Source organism: Myxocyprinus asiaticus, chromosome 33 (genome assembly GCF_019703515.2).
Source record: "Myxocyprinus asiaticus isolate MX2 ecotype Aquarium Trade chromosome 33, UBuf_Myxa_2, whole genome shotgun sequence".
Classification (NCBI taxonomy): Eukaryota; Metazoa; Chordata; class Actinopteri; order Cypriniformes; family Catostomidae; genus Myxocyprinus; species Myxocyprinus asiaticus.
Window position 1 is genome coordinate 32,731,546 of NC_059376.1, and position 19,519 is coordinate 32,751,064.

Sequence of the window (19,519 nt, forward strand, 5' to 3'; positions counted from 1 at the left end):
CACACATGCTTATCAGTTCTACACTAAAAATGTCCGTAATTTTTACGGTAAAAGATTGTAAAAATGCTACAGTAAAAAAAAATGTACCTGGTAAACAGGCAGTTACCTTAAAATATACGGTAAAAATTATAATATATTTAAAAAGACAATACATGTAATTTTACAGTACTAATTACATTTTTTACATGTACAAAGTATGATTTTACCATATAATTAATGGTAAAAATGTATGATTAACAAGAGAGTACATGTACTTTCTACGGTAAATTATTGTTAAAATTACGTTAAAAACAAACAATAATCGGGCGTTCCCAGAATTCCCTGCGTTACCCATCACATTTCATTATATTTTATGGGAATAGTTGTTTCTTCTTGTTTTTAAAATCACTCATCTACATTAGGGTGTTCTGTGTTAGATTTGATGTAGTTTAGTTAATGTTCATTGCATTATTTTAATTTCAGATATGTCACCCTGATGGTGTTTAGTGTTTGTGTGAGTGACACTGAGCACTGTCTCTACATGTTTATTGGTCACTGCTCTTGGAAAGGCCACTACTGATGAACTTCAGGTCATCATGTGCCTTTCTGTAAATACTACGGTTAGTAACAACACATTATAAAGTGAGAAGCAGATTTTTACAGTTTCAGAAGGTTAAGTATTAAGTTTATATTATTTAATAATATAAAAGCACCGTAAAATATACATGCATCAAAACTACATCTCGTAAAGCCTGAAGTGTGGTTACCGTATTTTTTTACAGTGAATTTCTGGCAACCACAGCTGCCAGTTTTTTACCGTAAATTTAACAGGATTTATTTTACAGTGTATCCACAAATTTTCTATCAGATTGTGGTCAGGGCTTTGTGATTGCCACTCCAATACCTTGACTTTGTTGTCCATAAGCCATTTTGCCACAACTTTGGTGGTATACTTGGGGTCATTGTCCATTTGGAAGACCCATTTGCGACCGAGCTTTAACTTCCTGGCTGATGTCTTGAGATGTTGCTTCAATATATCCACATCATTTTCCTTCCTCTTGATGCTATCTATTTTGTGAAATGCACCAGTCCCTCCAGCAGCAAAGCACCCCCACAACATGATGCCACCCCTATGCTTCATGGTTGGGATGGTGTTCTTTGGCTTGCAAGCCTCACCCTTTTTTCCTTCAAACATAACAATGGTCATTATGGCCAAAAAGCTTCATTTTTATTTCATCAGATCAGAGGACATTTCTCCAAAAAGTAAGATCTTTGTCCCCATGTGCACTTGCAAACTGTAGTCTGGCTTTTTTATGGTGGTTTTGGAGCATTGGCTTCTTCTTTGCTGAGCAGCCTTTCACGTTATGTCGATATAGGACTCGTTTTACTGTGGATATAGATACTTGTCTACCTGTTTCCTCCAGCATCTTCATAAGGTCCTTTGCTGTTGATTTGCACTTTTTGCACAAAATTACATTCATCTCTAGGAGACAGAATGCGTCTCCTTCCTGAGCGGTATGATGGCTGCATGGTCCCATGGTGTTTATACTCGCATACTATTGTTTGTATAGATGAACGTGGTACCTTCAGGTGTTTGGAAAGGATGAACCAGACTTGTGGAGGTTCACAATTTTTTTTTCTGAGGTCTTGGCTGATTTCTTTTGATTTCCCCATGATGTCAAGCAAAGAGGCACTGAGTTTGAAGGTAGGCCTTAAAATACATCCACAGGTACACCTACAATTCAGTACACCTCCTATCAGATGCTAATTGGCTAATTGTCTACAGGCTTGACATAATTTTCTGGAATTTTTCAAGCTGCTTAAAGGCACATTTAACTTAGTGTATGTAAACTTCTGACCCACTGGAATTGTGACATAGTCCAATAAAAGTGAAACAATCTGTCTGTAAACAATTGTTGGAAAAATTACTCATGTCATGCACAAAGTAGATGTCCTAAACAACTTGCCAAAACTATATTTTGCTAATATTAAATCTGTGGAGTGGTTAAAAAATAAGTTTTAATGACTTAACCTAAGTGTATGTAAACTTCTGACTTCAACTGTACATACGGATGTCTCGGGATCAAAAAAACCTGACACATCAATAATGCCTAGCTATCTTCCTAACTGGACAAACAAGAAGCACTTTAAGCAATTATATATTACTGCTGTTGTGCAGAAAGATATACTGTAGTTCCCCCAAAAATGAAAATTCTGTAATCATTTACTCACATCTTGTTGTTCTGAATGCATTACATTTTCTTTAGTATATGGAACACATAAGGCAAAATGGAAGGGACTGACAGCCTCAGTCACCATTCACTTTCAAGGCATTTCTGTCATTTTGCCTAAATTAAACAGAATATTAATTTTTGTGTGGACTTCCTTTAAAACAAGACTGTATGTCTCATAAAAATGATAGTTCTGGTCTTGGATGCTGATTGGTCAATACAATGTTTCAGTCGTACTAAAACACACCACATATGCATAGCAGATTGTTATTTTTGTTGCATAGCAGCATTCTGTTATTTCTATATTCATACTACCGTACATCGTATCATACCACGTTGCTTTACCAACAAACTACATTTGACAGAGAATTCTGGGCATGCATTTTAAATGTTTGAATCACCTACAGTATAAATGTCTTCATGGCAGAGGGAATTTGCATAGGGCAGAATCATTTACACTTCAAGCAGCTATAATCAGGGTAGACACCCTGACTGTGGTTCTGTATGATGATACTCTCTGGAAAGCCGTCTCCAACCAAACAAGCTGATAGACCTTGGACAAGCTCATTAATTCTGAGGCTATCAAGAATGTCCAGAGCTTTTCTCTGCAGAGAAATCATCTTGAGAGCAGGGATCAATAAAAACGTTAATAAAAATCAGTGTATACATTGATTAACGTGTAATTTCATTTACATTTAAAAATGACAAAGAGCTTTAATGGCTTCCATAACATATGAAAATCGAATTGAGAAGTGTTTTTCACTATTCAACATGCCACCTCTCTCTGGTGGTAGACCGGAAATGGGAAAAAAAGGTGACAGGCTACAGAAAACCACTGAAATTCAGTTGAATATGTTTCAAAGGTGGTTTGTGACAGTAATCCAGATCGTGAGGGGGCGTCGGTAAAGGAAGTGTGAAATTAAGATAGCGAACATTGTGGTGGGCAATGAAAAATCCTCCCAGGAACTCCAATAATCTGACACATTCCACTATAAAACAATTAGTTCCATCGTTTCCGCTTGCAGGAAAGTGGGAGATTAGGAGACTGAGGGATGAAGAGGAGAGAAGTGCAATACTGTATGTAATTCATCTTCCCCCTAAGCTTTGGGAATGGCCCTCAGGGAGGAAGCTTGAAAGAGCATTTATGCACATAGGATTTATTCAATTGTGGTGGGAGTGCATCTGCCAGGTGTTATGGAAAGACCGGTAATATCAAAGGGGAACATGCACATTAATATTTGTTTACTTGTGCACACAAAAAAGCGTACCATTCTGCCAGCAGGGCTGAAACAGGCAGGTTTTGCTCAGATGACGGCACTCAAAGTGATCCAGAAACTGCCAGGTGACAGGTACAGCGCGTAGAGAAACACAATTCAAAAAGACAACAAACAGAACAAAAGTTGAACGCCACTCTTATGCAAATCAACTGAATTGAAAGCCGTTCTAACTGGCATGATATCTAAACAAAAAAAACATACAGACAAATACTCCTTTTACCATTTAAAATCCAGAATCAACATCATATAAAACACGTTAACAAAGCCAAGCCGCAATTAAAGGGATAGTTCCCCAAAATATTGCCATTTACTCATCCTGATGTTGTTCGAGACTCTTATGACTTTCTTTCTTCCGTGGAACACAAAAGGAGGTGTTATGCAGAATATTAGAAAAAGCAGCTTCAACATTCTTCAAAATTTCTGCTCTTATGTTCCACGAGAAAAAAAGAAAGTCATATGGGCTGGGAATGACAAAATGTTCATTTCTGGATGACAAATGCAAAAAAATTCTCCCACAGATTTCAGGTGGGTTCCTACCATGTGTGCGCCACAGTGAAACGCCTCTGCTTGTGGATGTTGTTGTTGAGCAGCATCCGTCGGAGAAGGCGAGGAGAGTTCCTGGGCGAAAGCCGGGGCGAGATGGATGAGGGCGAGCGCCGGTGCCCCCGGGGTAGCTCCTGCTGCAGGAGGTTCTCTCTCAATATCTTGACTAGGTCCTCATTCAACCCAACATGCTTGGGCATGGGCGGCACTGCCAGCGTGTCCTGGTGGCCCACGGCCGCTTGCTGGGCCATCCTCACGCTTCACCGGTCTGTCTCCTGCTGCAGGGAGTCAAAAAATGTCCACTAATCCAGCGATAAACTCCCCAGGGCAGGGGAAAACAAGGGGGGAGCAAATTAACTCGGAGTGTCACCACAGACCCCACACAGCCTGCTGAGTGCAAAAATGAGTGAGTGGTATTAAACGGTGAAAGAGCAGAGTAGCGGAAGAGTGCATGCTCCTGTCAGGACCACTGCCGAGCTGTGATCGTGTGCTTGTGAGAGAGGAGGGAGAGAGAGAGGAAAGGAGGGAGGGAAGAAAAAGAGAGAGAGAGCTGTCGATCTGCAGCACAACGCTAACTGCTAACTGCAAGCCACCACTCCACTAAAGAGCTGTAGGAATTGTGTTTGTGTGTGTGTGTGTGTAAAAGAGAAAAAAAAACAGTATGGGGCGTCTGACACCCCTTCTGCCAAGTAGTAACTTCTTTTTCTGTGTAAATTATACAACACATTTATGACAAGGATGTGTGCATTAATTTGTCAAAACAAGAACTACGTGTGTGTTTGGGAAGCCTTATCCTTTGATCACTAAGCATCTGTTCTAAATATGATTTTATTATGTAGACTTTGCGCTGCCACACAATTCAGAAGAAGACGAGCCAAAAACACTTTAAAAAAAATATTTGCTCTGTTTAAAATCTAGCAAGCTGACACAAAGCTTTCAACACAAAGGCTGTTCCAAATTAAGGGTAGCAGCTTAATTATATTTCCTCCTAAAGCCACATCGACAATAATCCATTTTGGTTTGGAAGCTCTGTTTTCAGTTTCGCCATGTCATTGTTTGCCAAAATATGCAGCAAGGGAGACGTTTTCGAAACGTTCCATTTTCAGAGGAGGAAAACACCATTCTAGTTTGGATGAAAGATGTAAACGAAACTTCAAATGAAAACATATTAGTGTGGACCTGGCCTAAGATACCTTGTTTCAGCCAAGTTCAAGGCAGCACCAGCTATTTCACTAGTCAGTTGGTTCTGTTACTAAATTTAAATTTAAAGTATTCCATTCCAACTCTAGGGACATGATTGCTTTTGCACTGTTTATGATAACACAAGTAACATAAATCTATCAATGCAGATACACGTGCTTTCATTTCTCACTCACATCATCTCAGTTGTGAGATACCATGTACACTAAATATTTAAAAAATGAAAATGAATGCACTATGGTTTAAATGGATTTCTTCCTTGTATTTTATCTGTCCAAAGGACAGACAACAAAGGACGCAATTACATTAAATGGAGAGCAAATGGATGCCAAGATACCATTTACCATACCAAAGTCTGCAATCAAAAGCCAAAGATTTTATTTTGAACATTTCTCATGATGAGAAACATTTCTTAAATTCTTCCAAGACCAAATGATCTGGACTGTGATTTCCACATTCATTGTAAAGCTCTATACACTTATTGTATGTTAACAATGATCTCATTTCTTTCTAGTTGTATTTCTCTTAAGATACAGTATTTTGGGTAAAGTTGAGCCAACACCATTTATTGATATAAATAAAGATGGATGGATGGATGGTATCATACAACTAATTCTAGAAAAGAAAATGATATAAAGTAAACTCAATTTATAAATCTGTTCACAGAGTTTTGTTTTATATGGCTTACTTTATTAATTTGTTTTCTAGCATGAGTTCTATAATGCCAGCTAATTCCATCTATTCATCAAAATACCATGCCAATGATAATTAAAAGTAAATAGAATTAAAATAATGAACAGTAACAAGGAAGAAACATTTGAACACCAGACTGAGAATCATATTTCTATAAATAAATGGTGTCAGCTCAACTTTACTCTCACAGTAAAAGAACAAGTATGTTTTAATATTTAAGTTTAATATTTAAGAGAGGAGAGATACCCAGAGGAATGAAGCTGAGCCATATTAAGAAGAAGCTGTCAGTCACGTTATTAAACCAATCAGGTCAGAGTAAGCTGGTCAAGGAAAACCTCATTTGATTGGTTACTAGAAGCACGTAGACCTGCCTTCCCCCTCGTGCTTGCAAAACTCATTTCAGTAAGAAATTCATGCCACAAGTGTGAGCGCAACAAAGGGAAAACAGAACAGGGTATATCGGATTATGTCTGGAAAATATTTACACCACAAACACAAGTCATTTACACATTTGCAGTAGTTTATTTTACACATACAATACTGATTCTACACAGTGAATCCGTTTTGCTGTTCATTAAACCCTTTCTTTGCTTGCATATCACTGATTGTAGGTTTGCAATGTTTCTGACAATGTTTAGGTGCAAAAAGAGTGCCAAAAGTGTAAGCGCGTCAGAAGAATACAGACCACATTTATTTTGTGTTAATATGAAATTGCAAATTCACAACACATAATTATACTTAAGCATTAAAGTATTGCTAATCATTTTTTTCTTACGCTTGCAACTTGATTTACACCTTTACAAAACCTTCTGTGTGCATGCAATTTATTTTTACGCATGCAATATGATTTATGCTTTCACAGATCTTACTTTGCACATGCACATTTTTCTATCATGCTTGTAACTTAATTTACGCTTTCACAATTCTTACACTGTGCTTGCAAATCATTTTGGCACTATTTTACCTTCATATTTAAGGCTCGCGCAAGCAGTGAAAAACCCCCACTAATAACAACAAGTCTATGCAGGATGTTAAGCCCCCTGGGTTAGAGAAGTATTTAGCATGCCAGTGTTGCTTTAGTTAACATCTGTTTGTCGGTGTACTGTCTACACTGCTGGCTTGCCAGCTGTTATCAGACAGAGTTACAGTATATTTGCCTTTATTCACTTTAAAGAAACCCAAAACTGAAAATGTTGTCATTGTTTATTCACCTACAGTACTTGTCGTTCCGACCCGGAAGTATAAATGGTGATTTATACTTCCAAGCTCAGAAACTTTTTTGGTGAATTATTCAGATGTGGTGATGCTTGGACAGTTCTTTGTTGGACAGGACATTTCACTCATGAGAGCTCGGTATGTACAGTGCATCCGGAAAGTATTCACAGCGCTTCACTTTTTCCACATTTGTTGTGTTACAGCCTTATTCCAAAATGGATTAAATTCATAATTTTCCTCAATTCTACAAACAATACCCCATAATGACAACGTGAAATAAGTTTGTTTGAAATCTGCAAATTTATAAAAAAAAAAAAAAAAAACACACACCACACATGTACATAAGTATTCACAGCTTTTGCTCAATACTTTGTTGAACCACCTTTGGCACCAATTACAGCCTCAAGTCTTTTTGAGTATGATGTTACAAGCTTGGCACACCTATTTTTGGGCAGTTTCTCCCATTCTTCTTTGCAGGACCTCTCAAGCTCCATCAGGTTGGATGGGGAGTGTCAGTGCACAGCCATTTTCAGATCTCTCCAGAGATGTTCAATCAGGTTAAAGTCTGGGCTCTGGCTGGGGCACTCAAGGACATTCACAGAGTTGTCCCATAGCCACACCTTTGTTATCTTGGCTGTGTGCTTAGGGTCGTTGTCCTGTTGGAAGATGAACCTTCGCCCCAGTCTGAGGTCCAGAGCACTCTGGAGCAGGTTTTCATCAAGGATGTCTCTGTACATTGCTGCATTCATCTTTCCCTCGATCCTGACTAGTCTCCCAGTTCCTGCCACTGAAAAACATCCCCACAGCATGATGCTGCCACCACCATGCTTCACTGTAGGGATGGTATTGGCCAGGTGATGAGCGGTGCCAGGTTTCCTCCAGACATGATGCTTGCCATTCAGGCCAAAGAGTTCAATCTTTGTTTTATCAGACCAGAGAATTTTGTTTCTCATGGTTTGAGAGTTCTTCAGGTGCCTTTTGGCAAACTCCAGGCGGGCTGTCATGTGCCTTTTACTGAGGAGTGGCTTCCGTCTGGCCACTCTATACCATACAGGCCTGATTGGAGTGCTGCAGAGATGGTTGTTCTTCTGGAAGGTTCTCCTCTCTCCACAGAGAAACGCTGGAGCTCTGTCACCATCGGGTTCTTGGTTACCTCCCTGACTAAGGCCCTTCTCCAGCGATCGCTCAGTTTGGCCAGGCGACCAGCTCTAGGAAGAGTCCTGGTGGTTCCAAACTTCTTCCATTTACGGACGATGGAGGCCACTGTGCTCACTGGGACCTTCAGTGCTGCAGAAATTCTTCTGTACCCTTCCCCAGATCTGTGCCTCAATACAATCCTGTCTCGGAGGTCTACAGACAATTCCTTGGACTTCATGGCTTGGTTTGTGCTCTGACTTGCACTGTTAACTGTGGGACCTTATATAGACAGGTGTGTGCCTTTCCAAATCATGTCCAATCAACTGAATTTACCACAGGTGGACTCCAATCAAGTTGTAGAAACATCTCAAGGATGATCAGTGGAAACAGGATGCACCTGAGCTCAATTTTGAGTGTCATGGCAAAGGCTGTAAATACTTATGTACATGTGATTTTTTTTTTTTTTTTTCGTTTTTATTTTTAATAAATTTGCAAAGATTTCAAACAGACTTCTTTCACGTTGTCATTATGGGGTATTGTTTGTAGAATTTTGAGGAAAATAATGAATTTAATCCATTTTGGAATAAGGCTGTAACATAACAAAATGTGGAAAAAGTGAAGCGCTGTGAATACTTTCTGGATGCACTGTATGGAGATCGCAACATGCTAAGAGTGTCACAACATGCTAAGAGTGTCTGATGCAAATCACACATACTGTACACACTGCATTTATAACACATCATAAATCAGAGGTCAATTAACCAAATATCACTACAACTTTCATAGCTCTCATATGTCATCAATTCATATGTATTCACTATATGCAATACATTATTAATGAAACTTGATTTAAAAAAGGTAACAACAGGAAATAATCACAAATTTACAGCCAATCTCAGTCTAAAGTATGTATGCACTTATGGACAGCCTTCAGAAGTGTTCATCTCCAAATTCTATGATGACGACCTCACAGAGTGCTTCAAGCTGAAAATTGTACTTCGCTTCTCTACGAGTGACTAACCATATCTGCACTACAGGATGAGTTCAAAGAGCACCTCACTTGGAAGATCAGAACGAATTAACACAATACAGGAAGACCGACAAAAATAGCTAAATGGACAGGAAGAGTGGTGACTGCACAGAAAACCAGTAATTTGGTTCATTGTGTATAAAACCATTATAAAGAAACAAAGAATTATGGATATTTTGGTGTACTGACGTTGTGGATGCTGCTGAGGTCTTAATCTTCTGGTATTATGACCAGATCAGTGAAAAATGCTGATATCCAAAAGCATGTGGCAGTTGGGGTAGGGTGGAATAATAAGGTTCAAAACAGTGTTACTATGAATGCAAACTTTAATACAGTGAAAAAGACACTCTATCAGCATAACATAAATATATATAAATAAATACAAATTTCCAACATTCTTTTGAATGTCCATGTACAAAAATAAAATATTTGCTGCCATGAGTGTACCTTCCTTTACTATTACCATTATTTTGAATGGCCATGGAAAATGAAGCAATGCGATAACAATTTTACCTGGTCGCAAAAAGTAGTCAGTTAATTTACCTGATGAACTTTCAACTTTTGCTGACCCTTTATGCTTCGCAGAGCTAATGTGTGCTTCTGAATCACTTGCACCTTTATTAGCAACTGACACATAAGTGCCAGCTTTACAGTGCATCCGGAAAGTATTCACAGCGCTTCACTTTTTCCACATTTTGTTATGTTACAGCCTTATTCCAAAATGGATTAAATTCATTATTTTCCTCAGAATTCTACAAACAATACCCCATAATGACAACGTGAAAGAAGTTTGTTTGAAATCTTTGCAAATATATTAAAAAATAAATAAATAAATACATAAATAAAAATTTTAAAAAATCACATGTACATAAGTATTCACAGCCTTTGCCATGAAACTCAAAATTGAGCTCAGGTGCATCCTGTTTCCACTGATCATCCTTCAGATGATTCTACAATTTCCACCTGTGGTAAATTCAGTTGATTGGACATGATTTGGAAAGGCACACACCTGTCTATATAAGGTCCCACAGTTAACAGTGCATGTCAGAGCACAAACCAAGCCATGAAGTTCAAGGAATTGTCTGTAGACCTCCGAGACAGGATTGTACAGATCTGGGGAAGGGTATAGAAGAATTTCTGCAGCATTGAAGGTCCCAATGAGCACAGTGGCCTCCATCATCTGTAAATGGAAGAAGTTTGGAACCACCAGGACTCTTCCTAGAGCTGGCCGCCCGGCCAAACTGAGCAAACAGGGGAGAAGGGCCTTAGTCAGGGAGGTGACCAAGAACCCGATGGTCACTCTGACAGAGCTCCAGTGTTTCTCTGTGGAGAGAGGAGAACCTTCCAGAAGAACAACCATCTCTGCAGCACTCCACCAATCAGGCCTGTATGGTATAGAGTGGTCAGACGGAAGCCACTCCTCAGTAAAAGGCACATGACAGCCCACCTGGAGTTTGCCAAAAGGCACCTGAAGGACTCTCAGACAATGAGAAACAAAATTCTCTGGTCTGATGAAACAAAGATTGAACTCTTTGGCCTGAATGGCAAGCGTCATGTCTGGAGGAAATCAGGCACCGCTCATCACCTGGCCAAAACCATCCCTACAGTGAAGCATGGTGGTGGCAGCATCATGCTGTGGGGATGTTTTTCAGCGGCAGGAACTGGGAGACTAGTCAGGATCGAGGGAAAGATGAATGCAGCAATGTACAGAGACATCCTTGATGAAAACCTGCTCCAGAGCGCTCTGGACCTCAGACTGGGGCGAAGGTTCATCTTCCAACAGGACAATGACCCTAAGCACACAGCCAAGATAACAAAGGTGTGGCTATGGGACAACTCTGTGAATGTCCTTGAGTGGCCCAGCCAGAGCCCAGACTTGAACCCGATTGAACATCTCTGGAGAGATCTGAAAATGGCTGTGCACTGATGCTCACCATCCAAACTGATGGAGCTTGAGAGGTCCTGCAAAGCAGAATGGGAGAAACTGCCCAAAAATTGGTGTGCCAAGCTTGTAGCATCATACTCAAAAAGACTTGAGGCTGTAATTGGTGCCAAAGGTGCTACAAAGTATTGAGCAAAGGCTGTGAATACTTATGTACATGTGATTTTTTTATTTATTTATTTATTTTTTATTTTTTTTATAAATTTGCAAAGATTTCAAACAAACTTCTTTCACGTTGTCATTATGGGGTATTGTTTGTAGAATTTTGAGGAAAATAATAAATTTAATCCATTTTGGAATAAGGCTGTAACATAACAAAATGTGGAAAAAGTGAAGCGCTGTGAATACTTTCCGGATGCACAGTACATGTCATACATTCTGCTTCTCGACCTGGACGAAAGCATGGGAAACTTTTGTGCAAATCTTCTGTAAATTTGCACTTTCGTTTGGGCATTGTTTCCACTCAGCTGTCATTTGCTGCTACTGTCAAGCAGTTGTTTGATGCCGAACACAACAGTGCTTCGCGTGTTCACGGAGAGATTAATAGGCAGGAATTTGGCCAATAGTTGTTGCAAGCCTCTTATAATCGACCAATTGTTGTGCGAGAAGGCAGGACTTACAAAGAGATGTTAAAGCAATGCAAATATGCGTGCATACACAGTGAAGTATTAGACCAGATGCTCATCATAATGCAACTAAAGCCGAATCCTGGACATTTTCACAAATTTAGAAATCCCGGCCGGACACTTTTTTAAGGTACGAAAAAGAGGACGTATGGTCACCCTAACATACACACACACACTTTAATAATTATTGTTGTGTGTTTCGCTCTGTTGTGATCTATGTGTTAATGATTATTGCTGTTATTTATTTATTTATTTTTTGTGAGTTTTGGACTCCTTGCCTTTTGTTTACTGTTTTCCTTGTACTAATTGAACAATATATTTCTGCTTTGAAAATTGACACATTCTTATTTTGTGAATTCATTTAAAATACATCTATTGTACTTAATTACATTTATTTATTTGTTTGTTTGTTTGTTTGTTTGTTTTTTGTAACTGATGGCTTTGAGAGCTCTCTGGGACAAAAGTATTCATTTTGACAGGCCCAAACCTGTCTGGCACCCGAATTTCTCCCAATTTGACATGCCCAATTCCCAATGTACTCTAAGTCCTCGTGGCGGTGTAGTGACTCGCCTCAATCTGGGTTTCAATTGTTAAATCTGTGCGGTGTCATTTACATAAAACACCCAACAAATTAGTATAAGTTAGTTTAGAAGATAGCAGGCTGTATACAGGCTAAAATAGGTGATTGAGAAAAGTAGTTTTTTGAGGTTCATGGTATCATTTCTTAAAGGTGCACTCAGTAACTTTTTTTGTTTGTGTCATCTTGGACTTATAGTGACACCTAATGGTGTGGATGCAGCATCATTCAAAATCAACAGTTTTCAGCTGCAGATGCCATTGTAGAAATTCACTATTCACAATCAGCCATGATTAATTTAATCCAAGAGTAAAAGTGTCCAATAGTTACTGAGATTAAGCAAGTAGTACTCAGCTGTGATTCTAACATGGATGCCCCCATGAGGGTGCCCCTGCCCCATGTAGAATAAAATAGCTTTTATAAGGTTACTGATATGACTAGAGTCCTCATCTCATGTAAGTGGTTATGATTTTATACATATGTTTCAAAATTACAATTATAATTTTTTTTAGGAGTAAAAAATGGGGAGAAATGGGGAGAAAATTACTGCGTGCACCTTTTAATAACAGTTTTGCAAATGTCCTAGCTCATTACTTAAAGTTAGCAAATTCCTCAAACACGTCTGTATATATTACTCTTTGTTTCTGGGAATTTACTACATCTGGATGGACCAACTCCAACAGTTTCCAATATTTCACAAAGACAGGCATTTTGACGGCATTTTGATATGCATGAGTGCTGGAAAGCAGCCACCAACAAGACCGCACATGGGTACTGAATTGAGTCATATTTAGTATTATCGACACTGTAAGACCAGTATAATTGACTTACACGTACGTATGTATATTCAGGGTTGGGAGAATACATGCTGTAAAATGTGATTTGTAACATATTCCGTTAAATTACTCAAGGTCAGTAACATATTCTAAATACTTTGGATTACTTCTTCAGCACTGGTAGGTTTTTTCACTTTTTTGACTATAAAAACTCTGCCAGTACAGAAAGACAAAATACACATGTTAAAAATACATTCTCTGAAAAACCTAAATATCTTATGCAGTGTTGTTTCTTAAACAAGATTAATCAATTTGATCTTGTATTAAGGATTTCTTGATATTTACAGGAAAACAATACAAAAAAGATAATCAAGAATAAGATTTTTGCCCTAATATCAAAGGTCTTACTAGATAAGAAATTATGATCCAACGTGAATTTTCTTGATAAAAAAATATGATCGTACCTGGTAACATGTGCATGTAAAATGCCTAGAAATGGCATTTTAGCTTGTCGTAAAACGGACAGTTTATACAAGGTTTATTTCTATTTCTTCTGCTCCAAACTTCTCTGTCTGCTCATATGAATGTAACACATCATAAGAAAGTGTTTCACCGCTGTTCAAATGCACTTTGGATCACATCATTTATAGGTATAAATGTTTTCCATCTGAAAGGACTAAATATTAAATGAAACAAATGACAATAAAATGCAAAGTAATCTCTTCAGTAATCGAAATACTTTTTGAATGTAACTGTATTCTAATTACCAATGATTTAAACTGTAACTAGTGGAATGCAGTTACTTATATTTTGTATTTTAAATACGTAATCCCATTACATGTATTCCGTTACTCCCCAACCCTGCGTATAGTACTTAATATTATTCATATTCGGTATCAATTTGATACCGAAGCACGTGTACTTTTGACATCAATTCAAGACATTTAGGGCTTTGCTGAAAACATTCAGGGCTTAAGCCCCGGTTGCCCACCCCAAGCACTGCCCATGGTACTCACTACTCAGGAGGATACAGTAGGTAAACAATACATGGATGACGTGCTGCATCTGCTGAGATTTCTAAGTGAATAAAGTCATAACTTGATTCACAGAAAGGAATATTCATATATCTCCATGACAAAGGGGATTTCTGCACACCTAATGACTGTATACCCCTCACCTTATTTTGTATTGTCAGTTTGCAAATTCAGCGCTACGGCATCACAATACTGGCATGTTCTTTGGATTGTGTCATAGTGACCATTAGAACACCGCATTGTGTTCACATCCCCTCCCCACTTCTCCCATCATGACGTCTGAGTGTGTTTCTCCACTGTTACCCTTGGCAACATGGATGGGGAAAGACAAGTGTGTGTCTGTGTGGTAGGAATTGACTCGGATTGGCGATTTAACGGAGGAATGAAAGGAGACTAATCAGCAGAATGTAGCTTCAAACTGAGAGCTGGTGATGTTCACAGACACATGCAGTCCTGCACGCCATACAAACACTCTCAAGAACATGTCGAGGTCACCCCAAAATCTAAAGAAAAAAATTATATAATTACAATTATATTTTGGCCCTATACAATTATCCATATGACATTTTCATGCAAATTAAGCCATATTCCCCCAAAATCTTATTACCATAATGCAAAAAAGTATCATTTTCATAAGTGTAATGCAACAAAAAATAGTTACATGTTATTTAAATAAATTTGTTTCGAGTAAGTAGTTATACATCATGATATATTTGTCCTGTCTTTAAGATGATTAAAAAAATATGTACTCATTTTTTTTAATGTAATACAGAATACAGTAAAACATACTGTATTAGAGTAGTCAGTTAGAATCTTCATTGAGAAAATAGGAATGTTAATGATTAATCGATAATCAATTAATCGTCATTAATAATTTAATTGAGTATGCTATCAATCGTCGATTAATTAATTTCAGGACAAATGCATTCAGTAATAATGCCTGAAGACTTTGATGAGGCTGGCTATACAGTCAACCGATGCTAGAGGGCACTTGCGTGCTGCATTAGGGCTGGGCGATATGTTAAAAAAAAATCAGATAATTGCCTTAAAAAAATTGCAATATGATAATATCGTCAACCGCCCTGCTGAGGGTCGGTGAATTTTTTTGCTTTATTGATTTTACTTTAAAAATGTTATTCATTTATTTAAACACAAAAAACATAAGACATTTCTAAATTCAAATTGAACTTTAAATGAAAAAAGCAATAAAATAATGAAGTTATCATAAAATCTTATTTAACCACCTCCCCAAATCCAAACATTCACCGTCTCCAACGGCAAGTATCAGTCAACGACAACAGGTAGAAAATTACTAATAGCCTACAAATTAAGAACTAAAGACAATTATAAATGTAAAGATGATAATACTAATCATAATAAAGCCTAATAAATTCCATTGTGTTCACAAAGTAATGCTGGCAAATGTGTATTCTTATCGAATATCTGTTTGTATTGCATTTTGGTAATACAGTTAATGCTGCCTAAAGAAAGAAAATGGAACTCAATTTTAGGTTCAAGTTGAACGTGTCTTGTATAATTGTATGATTTAATCACTTTTGTCTTTTTGTTTCTTTAATTAAAAGATATTTATTACTGAACCTGCAGAGTTGCATTCACAATGCATGTTAATCGCAAACTGGTCCATGGAAATAAAGCGAACAAAACTCATTTGCAACATTCTCATAGACGACATTATTCTTGCAAACAGTTATCATACGAATGAAATGGAGAAAAAGAGTGAAAACTCTTTACATGCGCTTGTCCGAAAGACAGGCTCGTAGTGCTGCACGCCTCTGAACAAACAGCGAATCAGACACGAGCAGTGACAGCTTTTCTTTTGTCTGTTCTTAAAAATATAATAATGTGTGTTTCTTCAAGCCTGTGTTTTTGTGACTAACAGCATTTCTTGTCATGTGTCACTCCGAGACATCTTATAAGTCGCTCATCTATTGCAGGTAGATGAGCAAAATGACCTGTGCATGAAAACATTTGGACGAGAAGCTTGCGAACTGGATTCAGCCTCGTCGCATTTTGCGGGTGGGGGGTGCTAGTTTCACAACCTGGGCTACTGTTTAATATATTTGCTGACTTCCCAGATCCATGGTTTTGCCATTTCCCGATATTGTCGATCATTGTCTGTCAACTAATTGTCGCAATCGGCATCGGGATCTTTGAAAGATATTGTCGATAACCGATTACATTGTCCTATCGCCAGCACTATGCTGCATGCCATGTCTTGTCTGCAAGACAGAAGAAGAATGGCACAGATGAGCCCATTGTACAAAGGAGCCTCAGATTGTTCCTGGGAGGCAGCAGGCGCCCTAACCCCACCCCCACCATAATCCTAACCATATGGAGCTTGTAAGGCTGAGTACCCTCCCAGGAAAAAACTGAGACACTTTTTCTTCCATCGCGCACAGATGAAGATGAGAGGGCTCAACTTGCCTGTCCCAATACCCAAACTTGCGGTCTTCATAATTAAGTGTGCGTGCAAGTGGTGCCGAGTTAAGTGTTCAAGACTGTCCCATGTCTAAAACATGCCAAAGCTCAGTGCACTTAAAGAAATGTTCTGGGTTCAATACAAGTTAAGCTCAATCAACAGCATCTGTGGCATAATATCGATCAACACAATTTATTTTTAATCTTTAAAATTAAAGCTAAAATCTGGGTTACAGTGAAGCACTTACAATGGAAGTGAATGGGGGCAAATTTTTTAACATTAAAATACTGACTGTTTCAAATGTATAGCCATAAAACATAAAGGATATGTATGTAAACATGATTTTAGTGTTATAAAGTTGCTTACTAACCTTTTTTGTGGAAAGTTATAGCCAATTGACGATGTAATGTCAACAAACCCTAAAATGACTGTAAAAATCACAATTTAAACAAATTTACAGCTCATAATACATGAGTTTTAACAGAAGAATTAATGCAAGTGCTTTTATTTTTTTGGATTTTTCCCCTTTTTTCTCCCAATTTAGAATGCCCAATTCCCAATGTGCTTTTAAGTCCTTGTGAGGTAGTGATTCGCCTCAGTCCAGGTGGCAGAGGACGAATCCCAGTTGCCTCCGCGTCTGAGACCATCAACCCGCGCATCTTATCACGTGGCTGGTTGACCACGTTGCCACGGAGACATAGCGCGTGTGGAGGCTTCACGCCATCCACCGCGGCAACCACGCTCAACTCACCACATGCCCCACTGAGAACGAACCACATTATAGCGACCACGAGGAGTTTACCCCATGTGACTCTACCCTCCCTAGCAACCGGGCCAATTTGGTTGCTTAGGAGACCTGGCTGGAGTTACTCAGCGCAAGTGCTTTTATAAAATAAGCTTCACATTTCTGTTTAAACCCTCCAAAAATTGGCCACATTAACTTCCATTGTAAGTGCCCCACTGTAACCTTGATTTGTACTTGTTTTATAGAAAAGGAGGGATGAGTAAATTTTTTTTTTTTTTTTTTTTTGCTTTACTTGTATTAAACCTGAAACATTTCCTGACACTAAATCCACGAATACCGTTTTGGAGCGGTTTTTCAGGCTAAGTGTATCCCAGAGTTCATCACGTTCTGGAGCTCACACCCCGCCTACCCGAGCAATTGGTGTATTTTCACCAAGATGACATCAAGGAAAGCTTATCAATAGAAGTTATTTATTATAATCAGATAGTAAAACATAAGTGAAGCATTTATTTATTTTTGTATATATGAATATATTCAACACAAAGCACAATTTAACGTTCAAAACTGGTTGGGATGACTTAATAGCAACATATTAATTACTAAATATATATTGTGTATATTTATATACCTCTTTGTTATCCTTCTCGCCCAATAATCACCTTATTTTGTTTGTTATTGCCTAATACTGCTGGTGATTTTGGCAATTTATCAGCCAGTGTGGCATGCAATATACGGTTTAGTAAATGTTGTTTCAAAATAAATAATTTATTAACTACTTCCACAGATTCTTTCTCATCTTTATTTATTAGAAGTATACGTTTTAATGCTTTTTATCTGTTGTATGAAACCACATACTTAAGTTGTGTAAAGTAGTCGTTGGTTGTCTTATATAAATGACAAGCCAAAGCAATTAATTTAAATGGTTTGTAGTAGCTATTAATGGATCACACAGGTTTATAGAATACATTTTTTTTTTTTTTTTATTATTAAGTTTTATGGAGTGTATTAAGAAACAAAGTAGAAATAAATGGCTTATATTTAATTATTTACAGCAATTATGGATGACAATTTTACAGTTAAACATATTTTAATGTGCAAAGTATTGAAAATCCTTACAGGAACAAATGAAGGCACCTATATACAATGGGCAATGTACTCAGTGTTGGAGCATTTCTCTATAAATGAACATTATGTTGAACATTATTATTATTATTATCATGACTATGAGCTTAACTGTCATGAAAATAATGTAAAAATGCAAAAATCTTGATGGCCCTAAAAATACGTTTCATTTTCTTTTGGCAGAATTTTTTTCTTTAGATTTTTGTGTGAAATGAGACCTTGACATGTTTTCGTGAGATTCACCCTTCTATACACCTTTCTTTGTTGAAGACCCAATAACACATACCACACAAAAAATGTACAGACAGTCACAAATATATTGAACATCCATATGCAAAGTGCCTTTTTGTGTGGTGAGGCTGCACTTCTTTGGCCATATAGCAGTTTCACACTGAATGACAAACTGCCTTCCAGCTGATAAGGGAGAACTCTGACTGTGGCAGAGCATTTTCTGTGAATCATAACCGTGGCACCGTTTAAACACAACAGCCTTAAAAAGCCTCTAGAAAGTCTGACATGCCAGGAAAACTGCAACAAGTTCAATCAAATGGGAGGAACTGACATCTTGTCACACAAAGTGTATATTGCAACAAGGCTGTCAAATTCTTGGCTGTCTTTGAAACTCAAGGTATAATTTTTTTTTTCATCGGACTGAAGTTAGAGTTCATTGTTGTGAGTTGACATGCATTTCAATAGAATAATACCATAATTTTTGATTCCATAATAAACTACACATACTGTAGCTCTTTTTCTAGGTTTCAAACAGAGACCACAAGAAGTGTGGTAAACAAATTAACAGCACATATGTAAAGGGACTAAAACAATGAGAGAGACAGGAAGCGTCTACAATGAGAGTGTCACTTATGCCGGACATGAAACACTGAATTATTGGTTAAGCTGCATATAATCATGACTGCATTCAAGAGCAGCAATAGAAAGCAGGAGTTACATG

At 37.9% G+C, this 19,519-nt stretch overlaps 1 protein-coding gene across 1 annotated transcript in view; it reads right to left on the reverse strand.

Annotated features, from left to right (window-relative positions):
• Positions 1-4,437, reverse strand: part of LOC127423904 (cAMP-specific 3',5'-cyclic phosphodiesterase 4D-like) — a 114,532-nt gene extending 110,095 nt beyond the window's left edge. Inside the window, exon 1 of the mRNA XM_051668578.1 lies at positions 4,025-4,437. Coding sequence (XP_051524538.1) covers positions 4,025-4,281 — 257 coding nt within the window. The 5' untranslated portion in view covers positions 4,282-4,437. The remainder of the gene's footprint in view (positions 1-4,024) is intronic.
• Between the last annotated feature and the right edge of the window lie 15,082 nt (positions 4,438-19,519).